This window comes from Ursus maritimus, unplaced genomic scaffold (assembly GCF_017311325.1).
Source record: "Ursus maritimus isolate PB19 unplaced genomic scaffold, ASM1731132v1 scaffold_4, whole genome shotgun sequence".
Classification (NCBI taxonomy): domain Eukaryota; kingdom Metazoa; phylum Chordata; class Mammalia; order Carnivora; family Ursidae; genus Ursus; species Ursus maritimus.
The window spans coordinates 50,568,576-50,596,390 of NW_024426552.1; the positions used below are offsets into that span (position 1 = coordinate 50,568,576).

Consider the following 27,815-nt stretch of genomic DNA (forward strand, 5'->3'; position numbering starts at 1 on the left):
GGGATGGTGCACGTGTCACTAACTTTCACAATATCTTATGGTTTTTGATATGGAAGTAGTTATTAACACTTTTTTTTCAATCTCCATTGTTCCCTCCCCGTTATATAGTGGCGTATTTTATATACTCTCCCTATAAAACAAATGATTAGAAAAACCAAGAATTCAGAGAACAGATGTTACAGTTAATTAGGAATTCTCAATTGTCATCTGAAGACGTTCAACTTTTCCCAGATACGGTTCTTACTTGGAACCTTAATAGAACTCCTTCAGTTCAAAGACGCAGAAGGAGCTTATTTATGTAAATACCGTATAATTACATGGTTTTGGTATTTAATAACCATCTGGGGTGCGTATTTCATACCACCCTGTCCACTTAGCTCTTGAATCCAACAGAGATGCTGTGAAAGAAATGTTTGTGTTCACTTGAAGAATAAAACACCAACTCTGTATTTTGTTAAGATTCATTTTATAAAATACCTTAAAAGAACAGATAAAGTACTTGTGTTTACATAATAACCAGAATTGAAAAAAGATGAATATAAATTAATTGAACACATAACTATTTTGCCACATTAGACAAGTTTAAAAAAGGCATTTAAAAAAAAATAGTAATTGGGAAGAAAACCCTTCACTCTATTGCTGTCTTTTTTGGAAACTTCTAGAAGCATTAAAATTCCAGGTCAACAGGCAGTACCTGTGCTGTTGAAAACACACTGTAATTTGCTTCCAAATCTGTCAGCTTAAGAGAAAAAATTAAAATTTTAACCAGGTTTGATAATTCAGTGCAAATTAAAGCTTCAAGTTGAAAATTCAAGAGGAAAAGTAACGTCCAAACTGTAGGAAATGCTTCTGGAACTGAAAAAGAAAAAAAAATTCACATTATGAAGAATCTTTGCAAGTGTTCTTGTGTGTGAGATATTGAGTTAACAAATGGGCCCTTTGAAGTTGCAATTAGGGCTTTAGTAAGACTATTTGCAATGTAAGCAAGGGAAAATGGACAGGGAAGAACCAAAGGTCATTTTGTGGAAGGAAGCTCAAGTTAACCATAAGCACTGCTCTGATTCAATTCTGGAAAATTTGGCCAGGATATTGTAGACATCAAGGAGAAAAAAAAATTATGGATCTAATTTCCTGGACTATCATTGAGGATAAGTACTTCTATCCCCACAACATGTTGGGGGATGGGGGAGAGCAGGTTAGTGTTGGCCATAATTTGTTTTAATTATATGAATTATATGGTGTACTGGCTTAAAAAATAATTATATTACCAAGTCTTGAGAAATGGGAGGAATGTCTAACTTTTTGGATCACAGTGAAACCAAGTGTTGCTCATTTCCGACCATTAATGGGTAGCCATTTTTATAATTATTTTTAATTATTTCCACAAATTTTTTTTGAGTTTGGTAGTCATTGGTAATAGATAGCAATGGGATTTTCATGACCACGTTTGATAGAAAGTTTTCCTCTTTCCATTCTATTCCATAGAAGTTTCTGATTCATTCTTTTTAATGATAAAACTAATGGTTGCTATTGAGTTCAAGATGCTGAGATTTTAGTGGAGGCTAGTAAGTCTTCTTTGCAAAATAGATTTTTAACAAAATGTAGGTCTAAATTTATATCCTCACCAGTCTTTTTCTAATTCTCACTGGAAATTATCATATATTATTTGAAAACTTTGAGGACGTACTATGTTTTTCTAACATTTGTATTTTACATCACTCTCTAATCTATTAAAGTTATAACAATGTTATCACAATGAAGTGGCAACTTTTGGCTTTTGTACCTATGATCAGCAAGTCATAAAAAACACAAAACGTACAGTGCTATTCCAATGTGACATCAGAGACTGATAAAAAAAAAAAAGTGAATAATCATGATGATGTACATGGGGTTCCTAAATCAATGAAGAATTAGCTGATGCCATTTTTAAAAGTGTACAAAACTGCACTCATATACCTGCTCATAGGTGGAACATCTAAGAGTAAAAATTCCTCTCTGGGGACACCGACCAGTGCAGAATCACTTGAAGAAATCAAAACACCCAAGCCCAGGACTCCTCTCAAGTACCTCCTATTGTGATAGCCAAACCATCAAGGGCACGTGTCACATGTCACTTTGCAAACCAATGCATTATTTCCCCTCCCCAGGTCAACTGGGTGACTGCTCCAGGCTTGAACATTAATTTCCGTGGGGTCCTGTTAGATGTTTGGTTCTGTCCTTCTAAATCCTGAAGAGAGGCTCAGTATCGGATACATCCTTGTACATCACACCCGGTGCGAAGCTGAAAGAGGAGCGGCAGAAAGGTGCACGACCCTGCGATGAGTCCTTACTTAGAAAAGCTTCCGTGGGCTCAAGCATTTTACACAGACCTGGGTTTTGTCCCATTTCTCCACTAACTTCTCATTAGGCTTTGTCTATCAGAGAGACACTGTTGCCATCAAAAGCACAGATAAAGAATAACAAAACATATCGCGATCAGCTTGTGACAGTTTGTGCTTTAAAACATAGTGCGTCAAGCACATCATAGATGCTCAATAAATATTTGTAGATTTATTAAAAGTAATAACATGGTTTCTGAAGAACCAACCTCCATTTTGAAAAAAAAAAAACAAAACTATATAAATTTCTTTCCCCTGACTGGATGGAACAATGAGAATCTACAAATTAAATATGAACTCTGATTTGATTGTAGAGAGTTTGCCAAAAAGGAAAAAAAAAAGAAAAAGAAAAACAGAATATTGCCACAGTAGCATGGGCACTTAACAGTGCATCAAAGATTTAACTTTTTTCACTGCAATATGAACTGGTTCCTACACCTGTTAGGTACCAGAGTGTAAGCACTCAAATAGGAAATGAACTCTATTCTGCTTTGGGAGAGGCATGATCATAATTTTATCTGAAAATTATTAACATATTTCAGGGAGACGGCCCTCTTATTCAGCATGCCTCAAAGCAATGCAGGCGTAAACGTCAGGGGACCTCATTATATAACTTCAACACGGCATGGTCATGTGCAAGTGTATTTCTCCCACATCTGCAGTAGTTGCTTCCTAATATTTTATGTTTTTACAGAGTAGTGACACTCCTGGGATGACCAAGATGAGAATATGGGAGGTTAAAGATCACAAAACTTACACTAAAAAGGGATGTTCCTCTATACCATATGAAAAACCCCTTATCAAAAGGCAGTGAGTTCATGGACGAAAAAATGCTTTATACATTCATAATATAATTTTCCCGTCTCACAACAGCAAAGGTTTCCAAAGAAAAGACTCAGTAGTGAAGGCCACACACTTTTTTTTTTTTTTCATTAGTTCGATACGTTGAAAATCAGAACCTTTGAAGCATCTCGTAAATGGGAGAAATGGAATTGGACCTGGCTGCTCGTGGGGCCGGGCGTGATGGAAGCAAGCCGAATGATCGTGTGACTCAGCTGCTGACCGGACAGCGAGCGAGCTGGTGGGAAATGTTACAGCAGACCTGACCACTCCACCACGGGTCTGTCAAGAACACAGTACAGGGATCAAAAAAACAAAAACAAAAACCCTAAAACAAAACTACAAACAAAAACGAACTGCAACTTCGCCAACTTGTAAACAAGGAAAAGCATTTCACAGATTCAAAGTTCAAGGGAAGTAAACGTCTTTAAATTATTTTTGTCAGTTCAACCCTGATTTAAAAAGTATGGCTAGCAGAAATAAGGAAGCGCAGCCGTTGACATCCTGAGCGAGCAGCTGTCTTCGGAGAAGCAGCACTTCCAAGCCTCTTCTCAGGATGCCGCGCCGAGGAGACCCCTTGTCTCACTTGCCTCTTTCCCACGATCCTGGAATAGCGATTGCTTGCCATTTGGGTGTGGACAGTCCTGGCTGCTATAGATTTAGACGTGGGGAGACTGGAGGCGGGTAGGCAAACTCTCGGAGGATGCTCCGGGCCACTTCCACGTTATTCTGGGCTATCTCTAAGGCTCTCTTCACTTCTTCAAAGGCATAACCCTCTCCCATGAGTTTTGCAATTTTTGCATCAACATTTTCCAACGCTGCCTCAGGCCCATGGGGTTTTCTGTGGTGGACTTCCGGTGCAGTCCTGCGGGGTCGTGGTTTAGGAGGTCTGGCTGGTGCTTGTGAACCATCTGTGTAGATTTTGAAAGAGAGGTATCATGTAAATAATGGGCTAAAAATAAAGACACCATACCAGTTTGATCTCGTTTTATAGGAAAACCCTATTTTTCATTACCTCCATAAATATAATCCCCCCCATTTTTATATACTATTGCAGGGTAGGCTATATTGTCCCCATTTTGAACATAAAAAAACTGAGTTAGAATGTGTTGGAAGTTTGAGAAATTAATACAAATTTATTCCCAATTCCACATATTATTCTTTAAACTATATGAAATAACAGGGAGAGAAGGGAAAAAATTGAAAAAGAAAGGCTTTCATTGTGGGTACACTAGCTTATTCTTTCCTACTATGGTGGAGGAATTTTCTTGGGAAGTTTCTAGCAGAGGACTGTTACAAGGCGGTTGATACTCCTGGAAGCCCATCCCCCAGCAGGTACTCTAGCCCACCCAAGCCGTTGCACTACTACTCTGAGCTCTGTAATGTCTCCGCCGGTCTGATTTTTCAAGCTAATGATGCTGTCCATTGATGCTGGGGTGGGGAGAAAAATAGTACATGCTTCGAGTCTACTGCTAGTTAATAGGCTAAACAGAAGTAAACTCACTGCTTTGCTCAAATACTTTACCCAGATTCCAATGTAGGAAGTTTTGCTAGAGAAAAAGCAAAGCCAGCAGAAACATGAACAATGCGATTCGGGCTCTGGATCAGTCCCCTGATAAGTTTCTCAAACTTAAATCAAATGACTTTGGTGCCCATGAATGGAGAGTACTCTACTAAGAGAAAGAATTAGAGACCACCACCCCTCACAGATAACCGGGGCATGGGCTGGTAACTTGAGAAGGCACTTTTATCACAGATGTCCATAATACCTATATTTGGTACTGTATTTCAAAAGTCTAAATTTAAAGATTAAAAATTATCAAATTTATGCCATGCAACACATTTATGGATTTAAGACTATTTAGACATCGACACTTCTTTAATATCTTTCTCAGACCACTGACAAATGCCAAATGATAAATCTTAGGACATAGTTAAGTAGAGGAGGAAGTGAGGCTACAACCCAAATGCCTTGTGACTCTTGTCCCCATCCTTGCCCTCCTGGTCTCTGCTGCTTTGCCAACTTTCCCAATATCTTCATGAGAAATTGTAAGCTGATATTTTCAATAATAATCAAGTCTGAATCAAAAAAATTATCTAATACATTCCTTTATATTTGTCTCATAAGTCTTTTTCCATGAGAAGGTAACTCCTTAAAAACATCCTCTTCACCATTCCAGCAATATAGCGGTATAACGGTATGAAGATGTTTGGTTCCACACCAAATTGGATGATAGTCTTATTTTTAATTTTTCCTTTCTTATAGAATACTTCCCAGTTTGAAAAAAATATAGCTATAGATAAAGCTTATTAAATTATGCTCATATACAAGAACACACATTAATTTCTGGTGCTAGCTCAAGTCTGTATGTACTGTATCTTGCATCTATAACTGAACATCTCAAGTTATTATGATCTAAATTGCATTTCTTACTATGTTTTCAGGTTCCATTTATTTTCTAGTAAGTATTTCCATTATGTCATGCAGAGCTGGGCAATAAATGTTACTTTGCTTCTAATCATTTCCAAAAAACAGAAATTCTAGTAAGCTATCCTTTAATCAATCACCACAGAAGTCATACACTGAAATCTTGTCTGTTCTGATTTACTTTCTGGTGAGAAAAAAGTCCTTACACTTAAATGCAAGTTGAAATTCCCAGTTTTCTATAGGTAAGTCTCAAAGACTTTTTCTAATACTATTATTTTGCTTTTGTCCAAAATCCTGAGAAGGGCACAAGATTGTCAAGCATCATTGAAAAGAACAGCTAAATACACTCCTAGAATGGGAAGGGTACTACGGCAGCCGGAGACACATCTAATAGTATAACTGGCAATGAAGTTTCAAGATTTAGAACTTTTAAATGTAATAAGCATATGTATTTTTAACTGAAGTATTGTTGACATACAATATAATATTTATTTCAGGTGTACAAGTGATTTGACATTTATATACATTATGAAATACCACAGGAAGTGTAGTTACCGTCTGTCCCAAATAAAGTTATTACAGTATCACCGACTATATTCCCTATGCTGTACTTATGTTCTAATTGGAAGTCTGTACCTCTTAATCCCCTTCAGCTATTTTGTCCATTCCCTAAACTCCACACAACCACTATTTCTCTGTATTTATGAGTCTGTTTCTGTTTTTTTTCCCTCATTTTTTAGATTGCACATACAAGTGAAATCATATGGTATCTGTCTGACTTATTTCACTTAGCGTAATACCCTCTAGGTCCATCCACATTGTTGCAAATGGCAAGATGTCACTTTTTATGGCTGAGTAGCATCCCAGCGTATCTCTGTGTGTGCATGTTCATCTCTACCCACTCGTCTACTGATGGACACTGACATTGCTTCCATGACTTGGGCTACTGTAAATAATGCTGCGATGAACATAGAGGTTCACGTATATTTTCAAATTAGTCATTTTGTTTACCAATGTCTTATAGTTTCCACTGTACAGGTCTTTCACCTCCTTGGTTAAGTTTATTCATAAGGCATTTTCTTCTTTGTTTTTTGGGGGGGCCTTTTTTTGGTGTTTTATTCTTTTAGACGAAATTGCAAATGGGACTATTTTCTTAATTTCTCTGATAGTCCATTGTTCGTATATAGAAATACAACAGATTTCTACATATTAATACCATATCCTGCAATTTTATTGAATTTATTTATCCTAATAGTTTTTTGGTAGAGTCTTTAGAGTTTTCTATATATAGTATCATGTCATCTGCAACTAGTGACAGTTTTACTTCTTCCATACGAATTTGGATGCCTTTTGTTTCTTGTCTGACTGCTCTGACTAGGATGTTTGGTACCAAGTTGAATAAAAGCTGTGAGGGTGAGCATCCTTGTCTTGTTCCTCATCCTGGAGGGAAAACTTCTCACTTTTCACTGTTGGGTGTGATGTTAACTGTGAGCCGGTCATATGCAGCTTCACTATGTTAAGGTATGTTCTCGATCCACTTTCTCGAGAGTTTGTATCATGAATAGATGTTGAATTTTGTCAAATACTTTTTCTGCGTCTATTGAGATGATCATAGGATTTTATCCTTCATTTTGCGAATGTGCATCACACTGATTTGCAGATACTGAATCACCCTTGTACTTTTGGAGTAAATCCCATTTGATTGGGGCGAATGATTCTTTTAATGTATTTTTGAATGTTGTTCACTAATGTTTTGTTGAGGATTTTTGCATCTATGTTCTTCCAGGATATTGGCCTGTAGGTTTTTTTTTTAAATAGTATATTTGTCTGATTTTGCTATCAGAGTAATGCTGATATTGTAGAATGAATTTGGAAATGTTCCTTCCTTTTCAATTTTTGGGAATATTTTGAGAAGGATAGGTATTAACTCTTCTTTAAATGTTTGGTAAAATTCACTCATGAATCCTCGTCCTGAACTTGTGTTTCCTGGGAGTTTTTAAATCACTGGTTCAACTTCATTACTGGTAATTCGTCTGTTCATATTACCTATTTCTTTCTGATTCAGTCTTGAAGGATTGTGTTTCTAGAGACTTAGCTATTTATAATTTCTTCTAGGTTGTGCAAGCTGTTGGCAAATAATTTTTTTGTAGTAGCCTTTTATAATCCTTTGTATTTCTCAGTTTTAACTTTTCCTCATTCATATCTGATTTCATTTGAATCCTCTCTTTCTCTTGATTAGTCTGGATAAAGGTTTATCAGTTTTGTTTCTCTAAGAACCAGCTCTTAGTTTTGTTGATCTTTTTTTAAGTTGGTTTTGTTTTGTTTTGTGGGTTTTTTTTTTTTTGTCTCTATTTCATTTATTTCCATTCTGATCTTTGTTATTTCTTTCCTTTTTCTAACTTTGGGCTTCATTCTTCTTTCTAGTTCTTTAGGTGTAAGATTAAATAATTTGAGATTTCTGTTGTTTCTTGCAGTAGGCCTGTATGACTATAATCTTTCCTGTTAGAATTGTTTTTGCCTAAAGATTTTGCAAATTTGTGTTTCCATTTTCATTTGTCTCAAGGTATTATTTTATTCCTTCTTGATTTCGTCATTGACCCACTGGTTGTTTGGCAGAATGTTGTTTAGTCTCCATGTGTTTGTGTTTCTTCCAGTTCCTGTAATTGATTTCTAAATTCATACTGTTGTGGTCAGAAAAGATGCTTGATATAATTTCAGTCTTCTTAAATTTATTGAGAGTTGTTGTATGGCCTAACATGTGATCTATCCTGGAGAAAGTTCCATGTGCACTTAAAAAGAAGGTATACCTTGCTGTTTGGGGATGGAATGTTTTATATAAATCTTAGCTAATTTGGTGTAATGGGGTGTTCAATAACACTGTTTCCTTATTGATTTTCTATATGAATAATCTATCCATTGATGTAAGTGGGGTATTAAAATTTCCTGCTATGATTTCATTAGTGTCAATTTCTCCCTTTATGTCTGTTAATATTTATGTATTTAAATGTTTCTATGTTAGGTGCTTAGGTATTTACAATTGTTATATCCTTTTCTTAGAGTGATCCCTTTATCCTTGTGTAATACCCTCTTTCACGTCTTTGGTGTCTGGTGTCTGCTTTTTCTTCCATTTTCATGGAATATCGCTCTCCATGCCTTTACTTTCAGTTTGCATGTGTCTTTAAGGTGTGAAATCTCTTGTAGGCAGCATATAGATGGATCCTTTTTATCCATTCATTCACCCTATTTCTTTTGGTGGGAGCATTTAGTTCATCTATATTTACAGAAATTATAACTATGTAGTCATTGCTATTTTGTTAACTGTTTTCTGGTTGTTTTCATAGTTCTCTGTTCCTTTCTTTTGCTCTCCTCCCTTGTGATCTGATGACGTTTTTTAGTGTTATGCTTGGATTTCCTTCTCTTTATTTTTTGTGTATGTACTATAGGTTTTTGGTTTGTGGTGAGCATTGAATTTCATATATGATTCCCTATTTATATAGCAATTTATTTTGTCACTCAAGTTTGAACTCATTTTGAAAGCACTACGCTTTTACCCTGCATCCCCCATTTCATGCATTTGATGTCATACTGCACGTATTTTATTATGTGCATCCCTTAACTAATTATTGTAGATACAGTTGATTTTACTACTCTAACCTTCAGAGCATTTATGTTATTGATGTAGTTTTATTATATAAGGCCCCCCTTGCCCCCAAGAAATCCCTTTAACATTTCCTGAAAGGCTGGTTTAGTGGTGATGAACTCTAACTTTTGTTTGTTTGGGAAACACTATCTCTCGTTCAATTCTGAATGAGAATCTTGCCAGGTACAGTATTCTTGGTGGTAGGTCTCCCCTCCACCCCCCTTCAGCACTTTGAATATACCGTGCACTCCCTTCTGGCCTTTAAAGTTTCTGCTGAAAAATCAGCTGAAAGTTTTACAGGTATTCCCTTGTACGTAGCGAGTTGCTTTCCTTTTGTTGCTTTTAAGATTCTCTCGTTATCTTTAATTATTGGCATTTTAGTTTTTATGTGTCTGTGGGTGAACCTCTTTGGGTTCATCTTGTTTGGGGCTCTCTGTGCTTCCTGGGCCTAAACAGGTTTTCTTTCCCAGGTTAGAGAAAGTTTGCTATTAGTTCTTCAAATAAGTTTTCTGTCCCTTTCTCTGCTCCTTCTGAGGCCCTTATAATAAACATATTAGTCTGCTTGATGTTGTCCCAGAGGTCCCTTGACCTCTCCTCAGTTTTCCTTTTTGCTGTTCAGCTTGGATGATTTCCATTACTTGGTCTTCGAGATCGCTGATCCATTCTTCTGACTCCACTAAGCTACAGGTGACTTCCTCTAGTGTATTTTTCAACTTAGTTACTGTAGTCTTCAGCTCTGATTGGCTCTGTTTTATATTTTCTTCGTTGAAATTCTGAGTATCTTTAAGACCATTTATTTGAACTCTATCAGATGGGTTGCATATCCGTTTCCTTTAGTTTCTCTTTTATTTCCCCCCCTGAGGTTTTGCCTTGTTCTTTCATTTGGAAATTCTTCCTCTGTCCCCTCATTTTGTCTGACTCCATGTTTGTTTCTATGTATTAGGTAGGTCAGCTCCATTTCTGGAGCTGAAGGTGGTGGCCTTGTATAGAAGGTGTCCTGTAGGGCCTGGAAGTACAATCTCCCTTGGTCATAAGAACCAGGTACTTCACGGGTATTCCATGTGTGAGCTGTGTGTTTGGGGGGCTGGCCTCTACCCTTGTGCTGACCAAGGCTGCCCTCCAGGTGTGGCAGGGTAGGAACCACTTTAGGGGGGACATCTGTAGGAGAGGGCAGGCTGGGTCCACAGGGGAATGCCAGCATGGGGTGAGCAGTGCTAGGAAAGTAGATGGAGAGCATCCAAACTGGTGACCATCAGCATTGGGCTATCAAGGAAAATGGTATCTGCCAACACTTCCGTTCCTGGAGCAAAGTTTCCACAGATCTCTGCCCCTCCTGCGCATACCCTAAGGTAATAAATTTTCACTAATGGCCCTGGTGCTTTTCCAACGGCTGCCTGTGTGCTGGGTCTTGGAGTAAGTTTATGTACAGGCCCTTTAAGAGTGGAGTCTTGATTTCCTATGGCCCTCTGGCTCTTCTGGAATGAAGCCCCATTGATTTTCAAAGACATTATGGGGTTTCATAGTCTTGATGCAGGTCCCTAGGGTGTTTGGGGGGTATCCAGTGTGGGGCTTGAACTGCTTACTCCTCAGGGAAGACCTCTGTACCTGTGATATCCCTCCTGCTTGTGCGTTGCTGTGCCAGGGGTTTGGTTCCCAGCCACACCTCCTCTCTGTCCCTTCTACCCTTCTTGATGTGGAAGAGCTGTTTTGCTAATCTTCAGGTCATTCTCGGAGTTGCTCTATGGGTGTTGCAGGCTTAGTCCATCTGTGGGAGGAGGTGAGCTCGGGATCTACCTACTCCATTCTCTTCTCTTTACCCTAAATGTATGTATTTTTGATCCTGGTAGATGACACTAAAACAAGGCACCTTTCACCAGGAAAAACCCCAAGAAACCTATCTGTTATATAAGGCTGCTATAATTAATACTGGCAATGGAATTTGCAGATGATTATTCTTTTGAAACCTAAGTTAGCAAGGAAAAACACATACACAGACCTGATGATTAAGTCAGTTCTAGAGTAGCGAGGTATCTCTGATCCCGGAACTGCTATTTTTTTTTTTTTTTTTTGCACACAAATATATTTGAAATATCAACTATGGAAAGTGAGTCAAACAACCTCTGGAAAGAATCATGATAGGGTTTGAACACTTTCATTAAAAAAAAAAAAAAAAAAAAACCTTAAAGCAAAGATTTATTTTCCTAATAGATATTTTCCCTTGAAATCCAAAAGTCACATATCCCTGCTCATTTAATCCTAGTCCTCACTGCCCTAACTCAAAATTTCCTCAAAAGAGAGCTGACCTCTCTTCAGAATCTTACAATTATTTAAAATTTGAATTATATCATGTATTTGAGCCTACAAACAGAAGTAAAATGGAACCTGTTGCAACTTTGGCCACTTATTATAAATTTCTACTTGTTGATGAATATTTATTCAGTTTGGCATATCTTAATTTTTGTTCAGCTGTTTTAATTGGCTAGAGTAGCTCCGCACCAGGTAACCGACGGCTACACCTGAGACTTCTCTGGATGCAGATGAGGAACAGCACGTAGAGATGGGGTTGGTTAGGTACATTTCACTTTGGCAAGTAAGATTCTGAGTGACCTTGAGCTAAGCCACTTACTTGTACAATTTTTACTCTCTAAATCTACTTTCCTATCTCATTTTTAGAGATATTATTTATCCCTTCTCAGTGAGGTAATATGCAAATTAATGTAATGGTCTTTTCAGCACATATATTGAACATTAAAAATAAAGGACAATCAATTCACATCTATGATAACTGCTATACTTAAACGCCATGAACAGTAATTACTACAAATAGTAATGTCAGAAGTGTGGAAGAGGAAAAAACATGGAATTTGTTATGAGTGCTAATTCCATAGAAAGCTTTTAAGCAACATCTTAATAAGGAAGATCTGTTACAATTTAATAGTAGAAACTATTTTTAAAAAGGGTGGGTAGGGGCGCATGGCTGTCTCAGTTGGTTAGGCATTCAACTCTTGATTTCAGCTCAGGTTATGATCTCAGGTTGTGAGATCAAGCCCTGCATCCGGCTCTATGCTGAATATGGAGCTTGCCTAAGATTCTCTCCCTCTCTCTCTTAAAGGATCCTTTTTTTAATTAAAAAAAGGGGCGGAGCAGAGCATTTTCATGTTCCTCATTAGAGCAAATTGCTTAAAACTCATCCTTCTTTCTACATATCCCTTCCCAAAGCTTAGAGAGCCTTCAGTTACTAAAAGAGACACCAGGTCCTTTTTCCCTTTAGAATGGGTAAGTAATAGAAAGGAGTAATGAAACAGAAGATGAAACTATCTTATAGGTCCCCAAAAGTTATTATGCTTTTGGAGTACATTGGAATTACTATGAATCTTACCAACTCTATGGGAATTTCTGTACCTGAATAAATGTCCTTTCAGTATCTTCTTAAGGATGACATGTATTTATTGTAGTGCTGCTGCCCATGCTCATCGTATTTTTGAACTATGAGCAATGGCAAGGGTATCAAAATAAGTGCACAAATACATGGAACCATAGGACACAAACAGTACGTCTTCTTGGAGCACCAATTTTACTCAAGGATTACAGATTTACCAAGAAGGACAAGGTAAAATTAGCACAGGTTTTTAAGATAAAATAGACTTGGAACAACACTGGGCCTTTAGCCAAAAGCGGACAATCAGGAAATTGATTCAGAATCAACTCCGTGGTGGGTTGAGAGATTTGAGAAGCAGTGGGTTAAGGTTAAATCTTGATTCAATTTTCATTTTCTGAGCATACAAAGGAGTAAAGCAACATCGAGAAAAGTCCTGGATGGCATGGGAATTATCCTGATGAACACATGGTTGGAATAATATCTTAAATGATTACTCCAGGTCGTGCATTCTAAATGAGGGCAGTGTCCCCAGGAGGGCGAAATTGGTCCTTGAGGGACAAGAAAAGATCTTAGATGCTTAAAGGGTACACGGAAATAGAAAGTATATCTGCGGTATTAAACTGTCATTATTGCAGGAGGAAAGGAGTGACTGGGCAAAGCAGAAAGGTCTAAAAGGGTCCTTAGGCAGATTATGATTTAAAAAAAAACATAAGGCAAGCTACGCTGCTGTTGCTCACGTTTCTCAGGGTTGATGGCACTTCTACTTCGGGGACTACCAGCTACTTCACCCCAAGAGGTCCTTACTTATGACTCCCTTCATTGTCTAAACTTTGGTGGTTTTTTAAGTCCGTGAAAGATGTGTCTAATAAGCAAATGTCATCACATGATGAATCCATTTCCCATTTGTCATATTAAGCCTTACTTAACAATAGCTACAACACCAAGTTTCTGTATTTCTAGACCAAAGCAGACGCGTTTAATTCATTTGTTTTCTTGCAAATAAAGTTAGGGTTTCTGTTAGACTTTTAAAGTATTAGTCTCTGACAGCACATAAAAATGATGGACTATCATACAATAATTTAAAATGACACTTATTTGAAAATTTAATGATGTGGTGAGATACTTATGACACTCTGTTAAATAGAACTGAGATGGAATTGACTATGATCTCGACGTTGTGAACATGTACACAAACATTAGAAGCAAGTATGCCAACATGGCAACAATGTTCCTGATTGATAATGGGTTACAAGTGATTTCTCTTTCTTGTTTTCGTATTTTATTCTCCAATGTGCATGTACTACTTTCATAATTAGAAAAAAAAAAAAAAAAGCAAATAGCTTCAGAGCCGCTCTGCTAGTTTCACAGGTCTAAGCTGCTCAAACACCTAGTATGGAGAAATAGAACCATTCTGCTGATATAAAAAGTAAAGAAAGCATAGAGTGGGTGGCTTCCTAAGATGATCTGAAAAATGACCAGAATCCAGGTTTCGAAATCTCTAGTACTCTCTTCCATCTCTCTGTCATCATTACTATTGCTTTGCTTCTATCAGATTTTATCATTGGGCATCTCCAAACTCAGTTTAACAATCATTGTTATAGGCATGTGTGATTTTTTTAAACTTAATTTTGGCTTCGCTACTGGCAAGATGATAAACTTTGCCAGCAACAATAACAAAAATGCACACATAGCTTACTGATAAAACACAGAATTCATATCCTATTACACGGATACTTACTAGCTGTGAGACCCTTGGTAATTTTTTCTATAAATTGACGTTAATAACTATTTCAGATAGGTTGTGCGGAATAAAATTTATGTATTTATAAAAACTCTATATCTAATAGATTATATAGTTATACATATAAATGTGTATATATTGTTATATATGTATGTATGTTAAATTATCTCATCTATATAATCTATATGTCTATATTTAAAATACTTAGCTTAACATTTGGCTCATAGTAACTGCCTAACACATTTAGAAATTATTATGTACAATCTGAGACATCATCTCTAAGTTACTTAGAGTTTCTTACTACTTCATGGATAATATTTGTGATAGACATCAAGACTCAGCCTATTGATTTTCTCAACTATAACAATAATTAAAAGAAAAATATAAATTTAACTGATCAAGGCATTAAAAGAAATTTTAAATACATCATCAGTATGACTCTGTTATTCTGGTATTTGGATCAATTCTAGAACTCATTTATGCCACAAACTTCTATTGCTATTAGTATAGCATTTGTATTATATTAGTATACTATAGTATACACTGATTTTATATAAGGACATGTTTTAATACAGTTTTCACTAAATTACAAATAAAAAATCTTCACATACACAGTGGTAGATAATTATGATAGTTAAGGCTAAAGTTATACAATTTTGTAATACATCCGGAAAATGGTTATAAGAGAACTATATTACTATTAAATTTGTAAGAAAAAAGACTCCAGATAGTGTAGTTTGAAAACTAGAGCTGTGTGTAAGGAAAAATGTCTCAGGTAGTTGAATTGTGGTGAAACTCTATAATACTGCATTTGCCTTTGTTGAAACACAAACCAAAATCTTATAAACACAATTTATCTTCAGACATCTTATCACTAATGACAATACACAATTCCAACCCTTGAGTGAAGTGAAGCCATGATTTTCAATTGAGATCTTAAGAATATATCTATAGATCGATAGAAGATACCTACAGAATATTTGGTCTTAATATAAAATTCATTCAATATTCTATTATTTTTCCTTTAAGCTATTAAAAAAATTGTATTGGAATTAAGACCTCCTTTACTTTGCCAGTGTATTTGGTAATAAGATCTTTTACCAGTTAAGCACATTTAACGTAAGTCGTGTGCCGAAATTCTAATTTTAGTGTTGCCTTGAACTGCCTTCTAAATACCAAGAACCTGGAAAAGCTTCTCAAGAGCTAATGCTGTACTTCATCCACGTGAATACAAACACACCAGTGTGACTTTGTTATTCTAGAAGAATGGTAATCAAACCACAGCACGTTGTATCTTGAAACAAGAGAGAAGCAAACTGGAAAATTTATAAAAACCCACACCTAGCTGGTATAGATATGAACCCCATGTGAAGAAATAAGGAGATGATTAGCAAAAAAAATTCTGCCCCACATACAGGTATATGTGAATTTAATCTGGTAAAATCCACTTTTTTTTAAATCCACTTATTTCTGATTAACTATTATGTCATTCATATAATTAATTAAATATCAATTGTTACATCTAAGAATACTATATTTTGGGGGGAGGAATAAAATATTGGGAAGACTGCTGGTATATGTAGGCATACATTCTTTTTAGGTAAGATGAGGAAATATTTTTAAATTTGTTAAAAATATTCTTTCACAGAAAACTTAAATATAAATCACTATCATTTATTTAGAACATCATAAAAGACAAGAGAAATTGAATTTGTAAAATACAGCAATTATACTGCAATCCTTAAAGGTCACCTTAGAAAGACCTTAAAAACACATCACTGCAAAATAAGGGCTTTTAGAATCCTAAAGGCGCATGGCACCCAGCCTCCAGTTTTTAATGGACAGACCTAATCCAAAGGCCAAGCCCAGCCCTCTGCTGGTATGAAATAAACCAGTGGGCAGCCTGTTAGTCCTGTGAGCTGGATGTCAGCAAATATCCTGATGGAAAAAAGTATCTTATTTTCTGTGGTTCAACTGTGTTTGTAAAGAGAGTGCAGGGAGTAGGTTGAAATATTTGATGTTACGGCTAGCTGAGGCCCTCAGAGTAATAATCAAGACGATTTTATCACTCAGGTAAAAGCCAGTTCAGGCTTCTGGTAAATGCCTATTTGGGGATATTTCCACAAAGTTGTGACTCAAAAGTTCTTCCTTGAAATTTCTAGTGTAATGCTAATCAGAATGCCTACCACTTGAAATCATATGTGAATGATGTTCCTCTGGGCTCTATAACACCCAGATATTATGGAGCAAAACTGTAAAGAAGCCGTGTAAATATAGCCTTTTGGCCACAACTCTTCAAAAAACTTGAATATATGTTTCTTTTAATCTAGAGTTGTAGGCAGTGAATAGATTATTTTAAATCAGTCACGGTACTTCCCTTGAAGTAATATTTTAATGTTATTTCCCTAAGGGATTTGCTTCCTTCTCTTATGTAGAGGCTGTCAGATAATGTCACTCCTTCTTGAGTTTCACGTTTTTTCCATCTATCTGGAAATCTAGCCTTTCAACTGGAACTGCAGTATTTCAGTGGCTATCCAGGGGTATATCTGAAATCTTGAAAGGACAAGAAGTAAATAGGCAAGACGGGACCAAAATTTGAACAGGTTAATAAAATTTTCTATAATTTTCTGAGATATCTTCAAATGTTAGAACACGTAAAACCATAGAGGGGCTTCTCCCAAACATGTCCTCAAGTACATAAGAACGACCGTGATGATAATTCTCAAAGCAACTAACTCATGAATGATCTTGATTCAGAGGTTACAGAATGGATATGGCTGTCGCTATCAGCAAATCTTCTTGAAAGAGGACAAGAATCGACATAGGAAAAACTTCTGATGTTTATAATTATGAGACAAAAATTTTGCTCAAAAAATAGGTGTGTTCAGTTCTGGTCCAAAATGGCAATGTGGGAAGACCCTGAACTCCCCAACTCTGCACCTATGTATGAAGCAGTTCCTCCTGAAGAACTGAGGGCTGACTTACCAGCTTCTGTACAACAAAAGACGACAGACCACAGACAGAACAGCAAGAGAGATGGAGACACGGTCATGAAGGGAACCCTCACCCCTGATGCTGCCAGCTGCCATGGGGAGGGATGGTTCTGAGGGACCATGAGCAGATTTGTCTGCTCTAGGGCACAGAAACAAGTGCCAAAAGAGCAACTAGAATATAAAGGGACTAGCCCTAGAACCCTGCCAAACAATGGGGAGCTGCTAAAACTCTCTCCAGGTTGGAGAGGCTGGTGAATACACCACTTCCATTTCCCCTCCACCTTGATCGAGTGGATGGAAGCAGGGTCCAGGCACCTTGACTAGACTACTACCCTCAAGACAGAGGAACATGCTCCAATGACAGAATAAGACAAAACCTGAGAAAAAGAACTAAATGAAATGTAGATTATCAGGCATATTGCTTAAGAGTGTAAAGTCATGATCATAAAAATGATGGGCTGCAGAGAAGAGTGGAAGAACTTAGAACTTCAACAAAGAGATAAAAAAAATATATCAAAAAGAACCAACCAGAGTTGAATAATACAATAACTAAAATGGAAAATACACCAGAGGAGAGTCACAGTTTAGCAGCTGCAGAAAAATGGGTCTGAATACAGGATAATGGAAAGCACACAAGTTGAACAGCAAAAAGAAAAATGAATTTAAAAAAAAGGATCTCTTTAACAACATTGAGCAAACATTCACATTATAGGGGTTCCACAGGGAGAAGAGAGACAGAAAAAACATATTTTAGGAAGTAGCTGAAAACATCCCTAACCTGGGAAAGGAAACAGTCCTCCAGATTCAGGAAGCACAGAGAGTTCTGAACAAGTTGAACCCATGATGGTCCACATTATGATACATAATAATTAAAGTGTCAAAGGTTAAAGATAAGATAAAGAGAATTTTAAAAGCCAAGAAAGAAGCAAAAAGTTATATACTAGGGAAAGCCCACAAGGCTGATCTCTCAGCAGAATTTCTGCAGGCCAGATGGAAGTGGCATGATATATCCAAAGTACTGAAAGGAAAACACCTACAACCAAGAATACTCTACCCAGAAAGGCTGTCATTAAAGGATAGTTTCCCAGACAAACAAAAGTTAAAGAAATTCATTAGCACTAAACCAGCATTACAGAAATATCAAAGGAACTCCTTTAAGAGGGAAGGAAAAGGTCAAAATTAGAATAAAATTATGAATAAAACATAAAATTTGGTGGGGGGAGTAAGAATGCTCTTAGCATAGATTCGAACTTAAATGACCATCAACTTACTATGGACTGCTATATACCTAGGATGTTAATATATGAACCTCATGGTAATTATAAAACCAAAACCTATAACAGACACGCACAAAATAAAAAGAAAGCTAAGCATAATACTACAGAAAGTCCTCAATCACAAGTAGAGAAAGGAAAGAACATAAAACTATAAAACAACCAAATAAACAATTAACAAAATGGCAAAATGTACATACCTATCAATAATTAAAGTAAATGGTCTAAATACTCCAATCAAAATAGATGAATAAAAAAGATAGGGTAGTAACTTATCAGACAAAATAGACTTTAAAACAATGACTGTAACATGGGACAAAGAAGGGCACTACTACATAATGATAAAGGAGTCAGTGCAACAAGAGGATTTAATGGCTTTGGGTATCTATGCTGGCGACACTGGAGCACCTAAATACATAAAGCAAATAGTAACAGACGTGAGGGAGTACTACTGAGGGTGCTACAGTAATAGTAGGGGACACTGACACTCCACTTACATCAATGGATAGATTATCCAAGCAGAAAAATCAATAAGGAAATAATGTCTTTGAACAACACATCAGACCAGATGGACTTCAGATATATACAGAACACTCCATGCAAAAACAACAATACACATTCTTTTCAAGTGCACATGGAACAGTCTCCAAAACAGATCACATGTTAGGCCACAAAACAAGTCTCAAATGTAATAAGAATGAAATCATATCCTACATCTTTTCCAACCCCATGTTATGAAACTAGAAAATCACAAGAAAAAAACTGGAAAAAGCACAAACACATGAAGGCTAGACAACATGCTACTAAACAACCAATGCATCAAAAAATCAACGAGGAAATGAACATGAAAATGAAAACAACGATCTAAAATCTTTGGGATATAGAGAAAGCAGTTCTAAAGGGAAATTTATAGTGATACAGACCTACTTAAGAAATGACAGAAATCTCGAACAATCTAAACTTATACCTAAAGGAACTGGAAAAAGAAGAATAAACAGAACCCAAGTTAGTAGAAGTAGGAAATAAAAAAGACCAGAGCAGAAACAAATGAATTAGAGACTAAAAAAAAAACATTGCAAAAGATCAATGAAACCAAGAGCTGCTTCTCTGAAAAAACAGACAAAATTTATAAACCTTTAGCTGGATCATTAAGAAATAAAAACACAAAATCAGAAACAAAATAGAACTAACAACTGAAGCCACAGAATACAAAGGATTATAAGAAACCACTGCAAAAAATTATATGCCGACCAAGTGGACAAACTAGAAGAAATACATAAATTTCTAGAAATATCAGATCTTCTGAAACTAAATCAGGATGAAATAGCAAATCTGAACAGATCAATTACCAGTAATGAAATTGAACTGATAATCAAAAACCTCCCAACAAAAGTCCAGGACCAGATGGATTCACAGAAGAGTTCTACCAAATATTTAAAGAAGAGTTAATACCTCTTCTCCTCAAACCATTAAAAAAAAAAAAAGAAGCTCCCAAATACATTCTGCAACCATTCTGCAAGAAAAAGCATTACCCTGATAGCAAAACCACTAAGACAAAGACACCACAAGAAAAGAAAATTATAGAATCAGTATCCTTGATGAACATAGATGCCCAAATCTTCAAAATATTAGTAAACCACATTCAAAATACATTAAAAGGATTATTCACCATGATCAAGTGGGATTCATCCTAGCGATGCAGGGATGCTTCAATATTTGCAAATCAATCAACATGATATACCACAACAACAGAACAGGATAAAATCTTGATACAGAAAAAGCATTGGACAAGATTCAACATCGGCTCAGGATAAAAACTCTCAACAAAATGGGGTTAGAGGGAACATATCTCAACATAATAAAGGCCATATGTGAAAAATTCACAGCTAACATCATACACAATGGTGAAAAACTGAGCTTTTATCCTAAGATCGGGAGGAAGACAAGGATGTCCACTCTTGCCGCTTTTACTTGACATAGTACTGAAAGTATAGAAAACCCTAAAGATTCTACCAAAAAACTGCTAGAATAAATGAATTCAGTAAAACTGCAGAATACAAATTAACACACAGAAATCAGTTGCGTTTCTATACACTAATAATGAAGTAGCAGATACATTGAGAAAATCTCATTTACAATTGCACCAAAAAGAACAAAATATCTAGGAATAAACTTAACCAAGGAAGTGAAAGATCTGTACTTTGAAAACTATAAGACACTGGTGAAAGAAACTGAAGATGACATAAGCAAATGGAAAAATATTTCATGCTCATGGATTGGTAGAATTAAAATGTCATACTACCAAAAGCAATCTACAGATTCAATGCAATCTCTATCAAAATACACAAAGCATTTTTCACAGAACTAGAACAGATAGTACTAAAAGGTGTATAGAACCACAAAAGACCACAAACACCCAAAACAATCTTGAAAAAGAAAAACGTGACTGGAGGTATCACAATCCTAGATTAAAGATATACTGCAAAGCTGTAGTAATCACAACACTATGGTCCTGGCAAAAAATTGACGCGTAGGTCAATGGAACAGAATTGAGAGACCAGAAATAAACCCGTGATTATATGGCCAATTAATCTACAACAAAGGCAAGAATATACAATGTGAAAAAGACAGTCCCTTTAACAAATGGTGCTGGGAAAACTGGATGGCTACCTGCAAAAGAATGAAACTGGACCATTTTCTTACACTAGACACAAAAAGAAACACAAAATGGATTACAGACCTAAATGTGAGACCTGAAACCATAAAATTCCTAGAAGAAAACATAGGCAATAATTTCTCTGACATTGGCCTTCGCAACATTTTTCTAGATGGGTCTCCTCAAATAAATGATTGGGACTACACCGAAATGAAAAGCCTTTGCATCATGAAGGAAACCATCAAAAAAGCCCCCAAAGGTAACATACTGAATGGGAGAAGCGATCTGTAAATGCTGTATTTGATTAGAGGTTTATATTCCAAATGTATATAAAGAACTTCTACAACTCAACACCCCTCCCGCCAAATAATCAAAAACAGGCAGAGGACCTGAATGCATTTTTTCAAAGAAGACATACAGATGGCCAACAGACACATGAAAAAATGCTCACACCATCAGGGAAATGTAAGTCAAAACCACAATGAGATCACCTCGCACCAGTCAGAATGGTTAGAATCAAAAAGAGAAGAAACAACCAGTGTTGGCAAGGATAGGCGAAAAGGAACCCTCGAGCACTGTGGGTGGGAATTGGTACAGCCACTGGGGAAAACAGTCTGGAGGTTCCTTCAAAAATTAAAAATAGAAATATCATATGATCCAGTAATTCCACTACTGGTATTTCCCAAAGGAAAACAAAAACACTAATTTGAAAAGTTATATGTACCCCTATATTTTTTGCAGCAGCATTATTTACAATAGCCCAGATATGGAAGCAACACAAGTGTCTATTGATCGATGAATGGGTAAAGATGTGTGTGTGTGTGTGTGTGTGTGTGTGTGTGTGTGTGTGTGTGTATATACACACAGAATATTTTCCGGCCATAAAAAAAAGCCATAAAAAAGAATGTGATCTTCTGTTTGTGACAACATGGATGGACCTAAACAGTATCCTGCTAAGTGAAGTAAGTCAGAAAAAGACAAATATATCTGATTTCACTTCTATGAGAAATCTAAAAGACAAATGAACAAAAAAACCCTAAAAGCAGAAACAGACCCATAGAGAACAAACTGATGGTTGCTAGAGGGGAGGGGTGTAGAGGGATGGGCAAAAAGGGTAAAGGTGAGTGGGAGATCAGGCTTCCAGTTATGGAATGAGTAAGTCACAAGGATAACAGGTACAGCACAGGGAATATAGTCAGTGGTATTGTTGAGGACACTGAATGGTGACAGATCTTAGGTTCACTTGTGGTGAGCATATCATAAGGTATGGACTCATCGAATCACTATGTTGTACACCTGAAACTAACGTTGTGTCAGCTGTACTTCAAGAAAAATGTGTGTTCAGCATAACACATATATCAGCTACTCTCCCTTCCTTCTACCCATCCACTCCCCTACTCAGCTATCCACCTATCCAAGAATCATGCGCGGGGCACTCTTGTGAACGTACGCGGACACAGCACTGAAGCAAACAAGACTCCTATCTTCAAAGCATTAATATTCTAGAAAAGAAGATAGACAAATAACAAAGCAACAAGTGAATGGCATTTCAGGTAGTGACAGGTACACTGAAGAAAAATAAAGCACAAGAAGAGAACAGAAAACGACTGCATAAGATCTAGGGAACTATCTGAGAGATGGTGGTGGGGAAGTCCTCCCGAAGAAGCAAAGCCCAGCATTTCATTATTAATAGCCAGAAGTATGACTGGTATTTACTAAAATGGCACACCCCTCTCCCATTCTACTTAATAGCTGCCAGTGGGGCACTGCGGCACAGCCCTTTGAAAATTAATAGTTTGGTGCCAATATTAATTCTAAAGAGATTTCTTCCTTTAGTCAAAAAATAAGAGAATGCAACATTTTGATGTACAAAGAGATTTTTCCCACTTCTCCTATCTCATAAGGCAAAACACAAGTTAGTGAATAGATTCTGAATGAAAGTATGTGCTTTACTGAATGAACAAAGATAATATGAAGGTATCATTTTTTTTTCTATTTCACGAGGCAGTTTTGTAGGCATTCCTCTCATAATACAAGCTTTATAAGCAAACTGCAAAGTGATAAAAATACTTTTTTTAGGCTGGCAGTGCTCATTAAATTATATAATGAATAAAAAGGTGCTCTGAAAAGCCTAAAAGCACTATATGAACATTAAGGAAGCATTATTACTATTATTAGCCAACTCACCTGAAGATGAAGGAAGCTGATCATAGTCCTGTGATGTTCTGTGGGATTTGACATTTTCACCTGGCAATCTCCTAGCAGGAGGCAAAGGAACTGGGCCACTTGCTGGGTCAAAAAAGGGATCTTAAAAGTAAAGATAATTTTCAAATTAAAATGATTATCCCTACCAAGATGCTGAAGAAAAACATTCTAGAAATTCTCTATGAAGAGCAAAGGTTTAAAAATAAATTAGAACAAGAATATCATGACTGATATTAACCATCTTCTAATCCTATTTTCTAATTTATTGCTTGCTCAAATACACTCTTCCCATTTATTCCTAGACAATACAAAGTACTAACTATATATTTTTTCAGATCCTAACTATAAAATTCTTGGTGATAAAAGCTGCTTTAAATTCTTATTTTCTGTCCCATTCTGTCCTGTACAATGAATAGAAACTGTTGCAAAGTAGGGGTGCCTGGGTGGCTCAGTCAGATAAGCTTCTGCTTTCAGCTCAGGTCATGATCTTGGGGTCCTGGGATAGAGCCCCCCTGCCTCGGGCTCCCTGCTCATAGGGGAGTCTGCTTCTCCCTCTGCCCTTCCTCCTGCTCTTGCTCTCTCTTTCTCTCAAATAAATAAATAATCTTAAAACGAAAAAAACTCAACAAACTTGCAAAGCAAAAAAAAGGTTTGAATTTTGCCTGTAAGAGTCATCATCAAAGTAGTTAATCTCTAAGTGTTAGGCATAATCTGTAAAATGTACCTGACATTTGGGATTTGTGAGGATTAAATGAATCCCTGTGTGTGAAATCTCCTGTATATATAAAGTGCCTTTTAAAATACTACTACATTGGGCATTGTATGCTAAAAATCATTTTTAACCGGGTCACTGAAGAGTAGATTCAATTGTTAAAAATTGTGCTCTTAGTAACATTAAGGTTTGCATATACAGTAAAAAGTGGTATTTTTAACCACCTTGGTAATCAGAGCGGGGACATCTGCAATAGTGCAAATTATAAATTATACACAAATTAAAAATTATTTTGCTGCTTTTAATGATGTTTATTAACTGGAACTGAAGGCAGAAAAATAAATTTTGTCAGTGGTACTTTATTAAATTGTTAGGACCATAAATCTAACTGGTTTAAAATTAGTAGTATATGGATTTCAATCCACAGAACTGGTTTCATTTCTGAGTAGCTACACATTACCTCTCCAGTGTCTGGTTCACTGATAATTTACTTAGTCACCACGTCTGTCTCTGGCTCCTCTGTTTTCTTCTCTCACATTACTTTCTTTTATGTCTGCTAGTCTCTCCAGAGTTACGGTAAGCTCTTTCGAGAGAAGGGGTCTTATGTTACTCATCATGTTTGAATTACATCCCCTAACACACAGTACACCAAGCACACTGCTTGGCAAGTAGCCTAAATGTCATAAATATTTGCCTTTAGCTACCAAAATAAACCGAGACCAATTTATATTTTTCATAAATTCAAAGTCAGTGAAATCTGAATTGCTAATGTAAGATTAAGATTGTAAATATTAAGGATCCAATTATATTTCATTGTTTTAATGTCCCTTGAAGTTTGTCATTAAGAATATGTAAGAATTTGATTATTTAAGAAGAAAATGAACATATTTATACTAATTTTTAACTAGATAGTGTAAGTCAAGAGTTGAAGTCTTTGATTATTATTTTCCCCTTTTTGAGAACACTAATTATCCCTAGCTTTGCTGGAGACTTTTTTGACCTAAGTAAGGTTACTTAACTTGCTTTCATTAAATTCAAGATTAAAATTAGTGTTAGATTTTGCACTTTTGATATTTGAAGAGTCAATGGTTCAGCCTCATTAATTTTGCTGAAATGCTTGGAGAAGCAATGAGAAGATAAATCAAATACCATGCAACAAATGTTAATCTTTTGATTTGGAAGAGTAAAGCATTTAGAACTAGGTGTGGTGATTTCTGCCCAAGTTTAGAAATTTCCCAAAGCTTCAGATTCAAATACTCAATAGAATTTACCTTCTGTTACTGTGCATTTTAAACATCACTGATAGAACATTAGGTCTGAGGAAAGACTGCCTGTTACAGTACATATACTTTAAAAATTTTCTTTAGGAATAATTTACAGCTTTGTCAAATATACTTATGCTGTTACTAATCAAGCATTTAAGACTAAACATTAGATTCCGGATATACTGCAGGGTCATAAATAGGCTACAAAAGATAAAGTTGTATGATATTGCTCCATTAAGCAATTTCATTTTAAAAGTCACTGCGTACACTAAAATATTACCATAAAGAGCAAAAACCCTTAGTTCAGTTCTGACTCACTACCGTCTGTGTCTTCCTTCACGCTAAGTCTGCTGCTGGTCAGGTATAGGGCGTACTGGGCTTCTAGAGCAAGTTGTAAAGTTGAAAGTATTCGTGCTTCGATGGGAAAAGACACACAACCCAATTACTACAGACAGTACAAGAACAACCGTCTCCTGATAAAGAACATGGGAAAAGCAATAAAGTTTTTAAAAATAAGTTCTTCAAAAACCAATTAAAGCGAAATTTTATATCCACAGTTAGAATTAAAACATACAAATTGAAAACGCCATAGCCAACGTACCATTTACATAGTAATAAATGTTCAAGAAATGAGTGAATAAACACGATGCAATTAATCTAGTCTAAAAAGCAGAGTACTATTACCCGTGATTTACAGTATGGTAATGCTAAACTGAAATTTTAATAGTTTAGAGATTATAAAAATCTAAGGAAAGACTGGGAGGAAAGGTTTGCACACTATAAAAGAAGTGTGAAAATATGCATTGATTGAAATTATGCTGTGTAAGAAGGAAACCTACCAAATGGTTATCTCTAGGAGGCGGCATGATGAAATGTTTTTCTTAATTCCTTTTTTTTTTTCATTATCTGAAACACTTCCAAACATTTACTCAAGGGTAGAAAAAGAGGCAAATAAAATTGGACAGTTAAAACAGTGGCATATTTCCTGCGGGGCTGTCCAAAAACCATCTGGAAGATTTATCCGTTATCCTCCAAATTTTAAAAGAATATCAACACAGGATCTAATTGTTAGAAGGGTCTGAAGAGCTATTTAGGTGAGATGAAATTCCTCCCTCTCTGTGGCCCACAGACTCTTTAACTCACATTCATAAAATCCCTACTAGGTAGTGATCTGGCTACTGATTAAACCCTCCAGTGTTAAAGAACTCACCACCCCTCCGACACAATAACTCTAAAAAAACGTTTAAGAATTCTTAATTTAGGACTTTCCGAAGACATTTTCATTGTTAATCATTCTTCTCACTGGTCTGCCCTTCGGAGGAAACACTGAGGAAATCTAGTCCTTCTTTCACAGATACTGTAACTGGAGACAACCCTAACATGTATATCCAGGGTCGCCTTGCTCATTAAACGTTGCAGTTCCTTTAATCTGCTGTGGTTTCTGCGGTCAGGTGTAAATTCCCTTTAGCACCCTGGCTGCCTTCCAACAGGAACACCCCAACTTAGTATTTCAAAATTGAGCATGCCTCACAGTTCCCCTGGAGGCTTGTGGAAAGATTGCTGGGCCCTACTCCCGGAGTTTCTGATTTGGTAAGTCCTCCGTGGAGCCTAAGAATTGTAATTTTAAGTAAGTCCCCCGGTGACACTGATGGTGCTGGTTCGCAGACTACAGTCTGAGAGCCCACCACTGCTCTAGCCTGTCAAGTCTTTCAACGTCTCACCACAGTGGTCTCCGTGCCAGCTGAGCACTGGACCTCACCTCACTCATCCTCCCTTCTGCACTCGGTGCAACCCTCCAATGGCAGGAGCTCCTTGGTAGCCACATGGTGACAGTGTTTCAGAAAGGTCCTAGTTAACAGACCGCCTAAATCCTCTTCAATAACTCTTGCTAATGACCTAAATATTCTATTTTACTTATGACATTGCATTTCTGGATGCAACTGGAAAACTTTCATTTAACTGTAATAAAGTCTTTTTTTTTTTTTTTGGCTTTTCGAGTTGAATTGTGACTTTAGGATTGGATAAGGACGTCAAAAGAGATTCCAGGTTAGGAAAATAGTGGAAGAACTATTTCAACGAGGGCTGCCAGATAGGCTGTGTATTTTGTGCACTGCACAAAGACATGCAGTTATGGGAATGAGCAGCTTAAATACAGCCTTGGCTTCGCTCCTGGAGCACTGGCCCTGGCACGAGGGGGGAGGAGGGGGTGCTGTTTCCAACCCATCAGCACAAAAGAAGTGCCTTTTTGTATTCAGAACAAAAGCACACATATGCTAGCAAAGTATAAAGCTCCTTTTGAAGATT

The 27,815-nt window shown here is 36.6% G+C and overlaps 1 protein-coding gene across 6 annotated transcripts in view; it reads right to left on the reverse strand.

Moving 5' to 3' along the window:
* Positions 1-455: 455 nt before the first annotated feature.
* CBLB (Cbl proto-oncogene B) overlaps positions 456-27,815 on the reverse strand; it is a 218,259-nt gene continuing 190,899 nt past the window's right edge. For 4 of the 6 annotated variants that reach the window (XM_040621183.1, XM_008706617.2, XM_040621185.1 and 1 more), the window contains 2 exons: positions 23,517-23,636; positions 456-4,129 (listed from right to left, as the gene is read on the reverse strand). In XM_040621183.1, the coding sequence (XP_040477117.1) occupies positions 3,870-4,129; positions 23,517-23,636 (380 nt within the window). In that variant the 3' untranslated portion in view covers positions 456-3,869. The remainder of the gene's footprint in view (positions 4,130-23,516; positions 23,637-27,815) is intronic. The other 2 variants (XR_005832160.1, XR_005832159.1) reach the window with 2 other exon arrangements.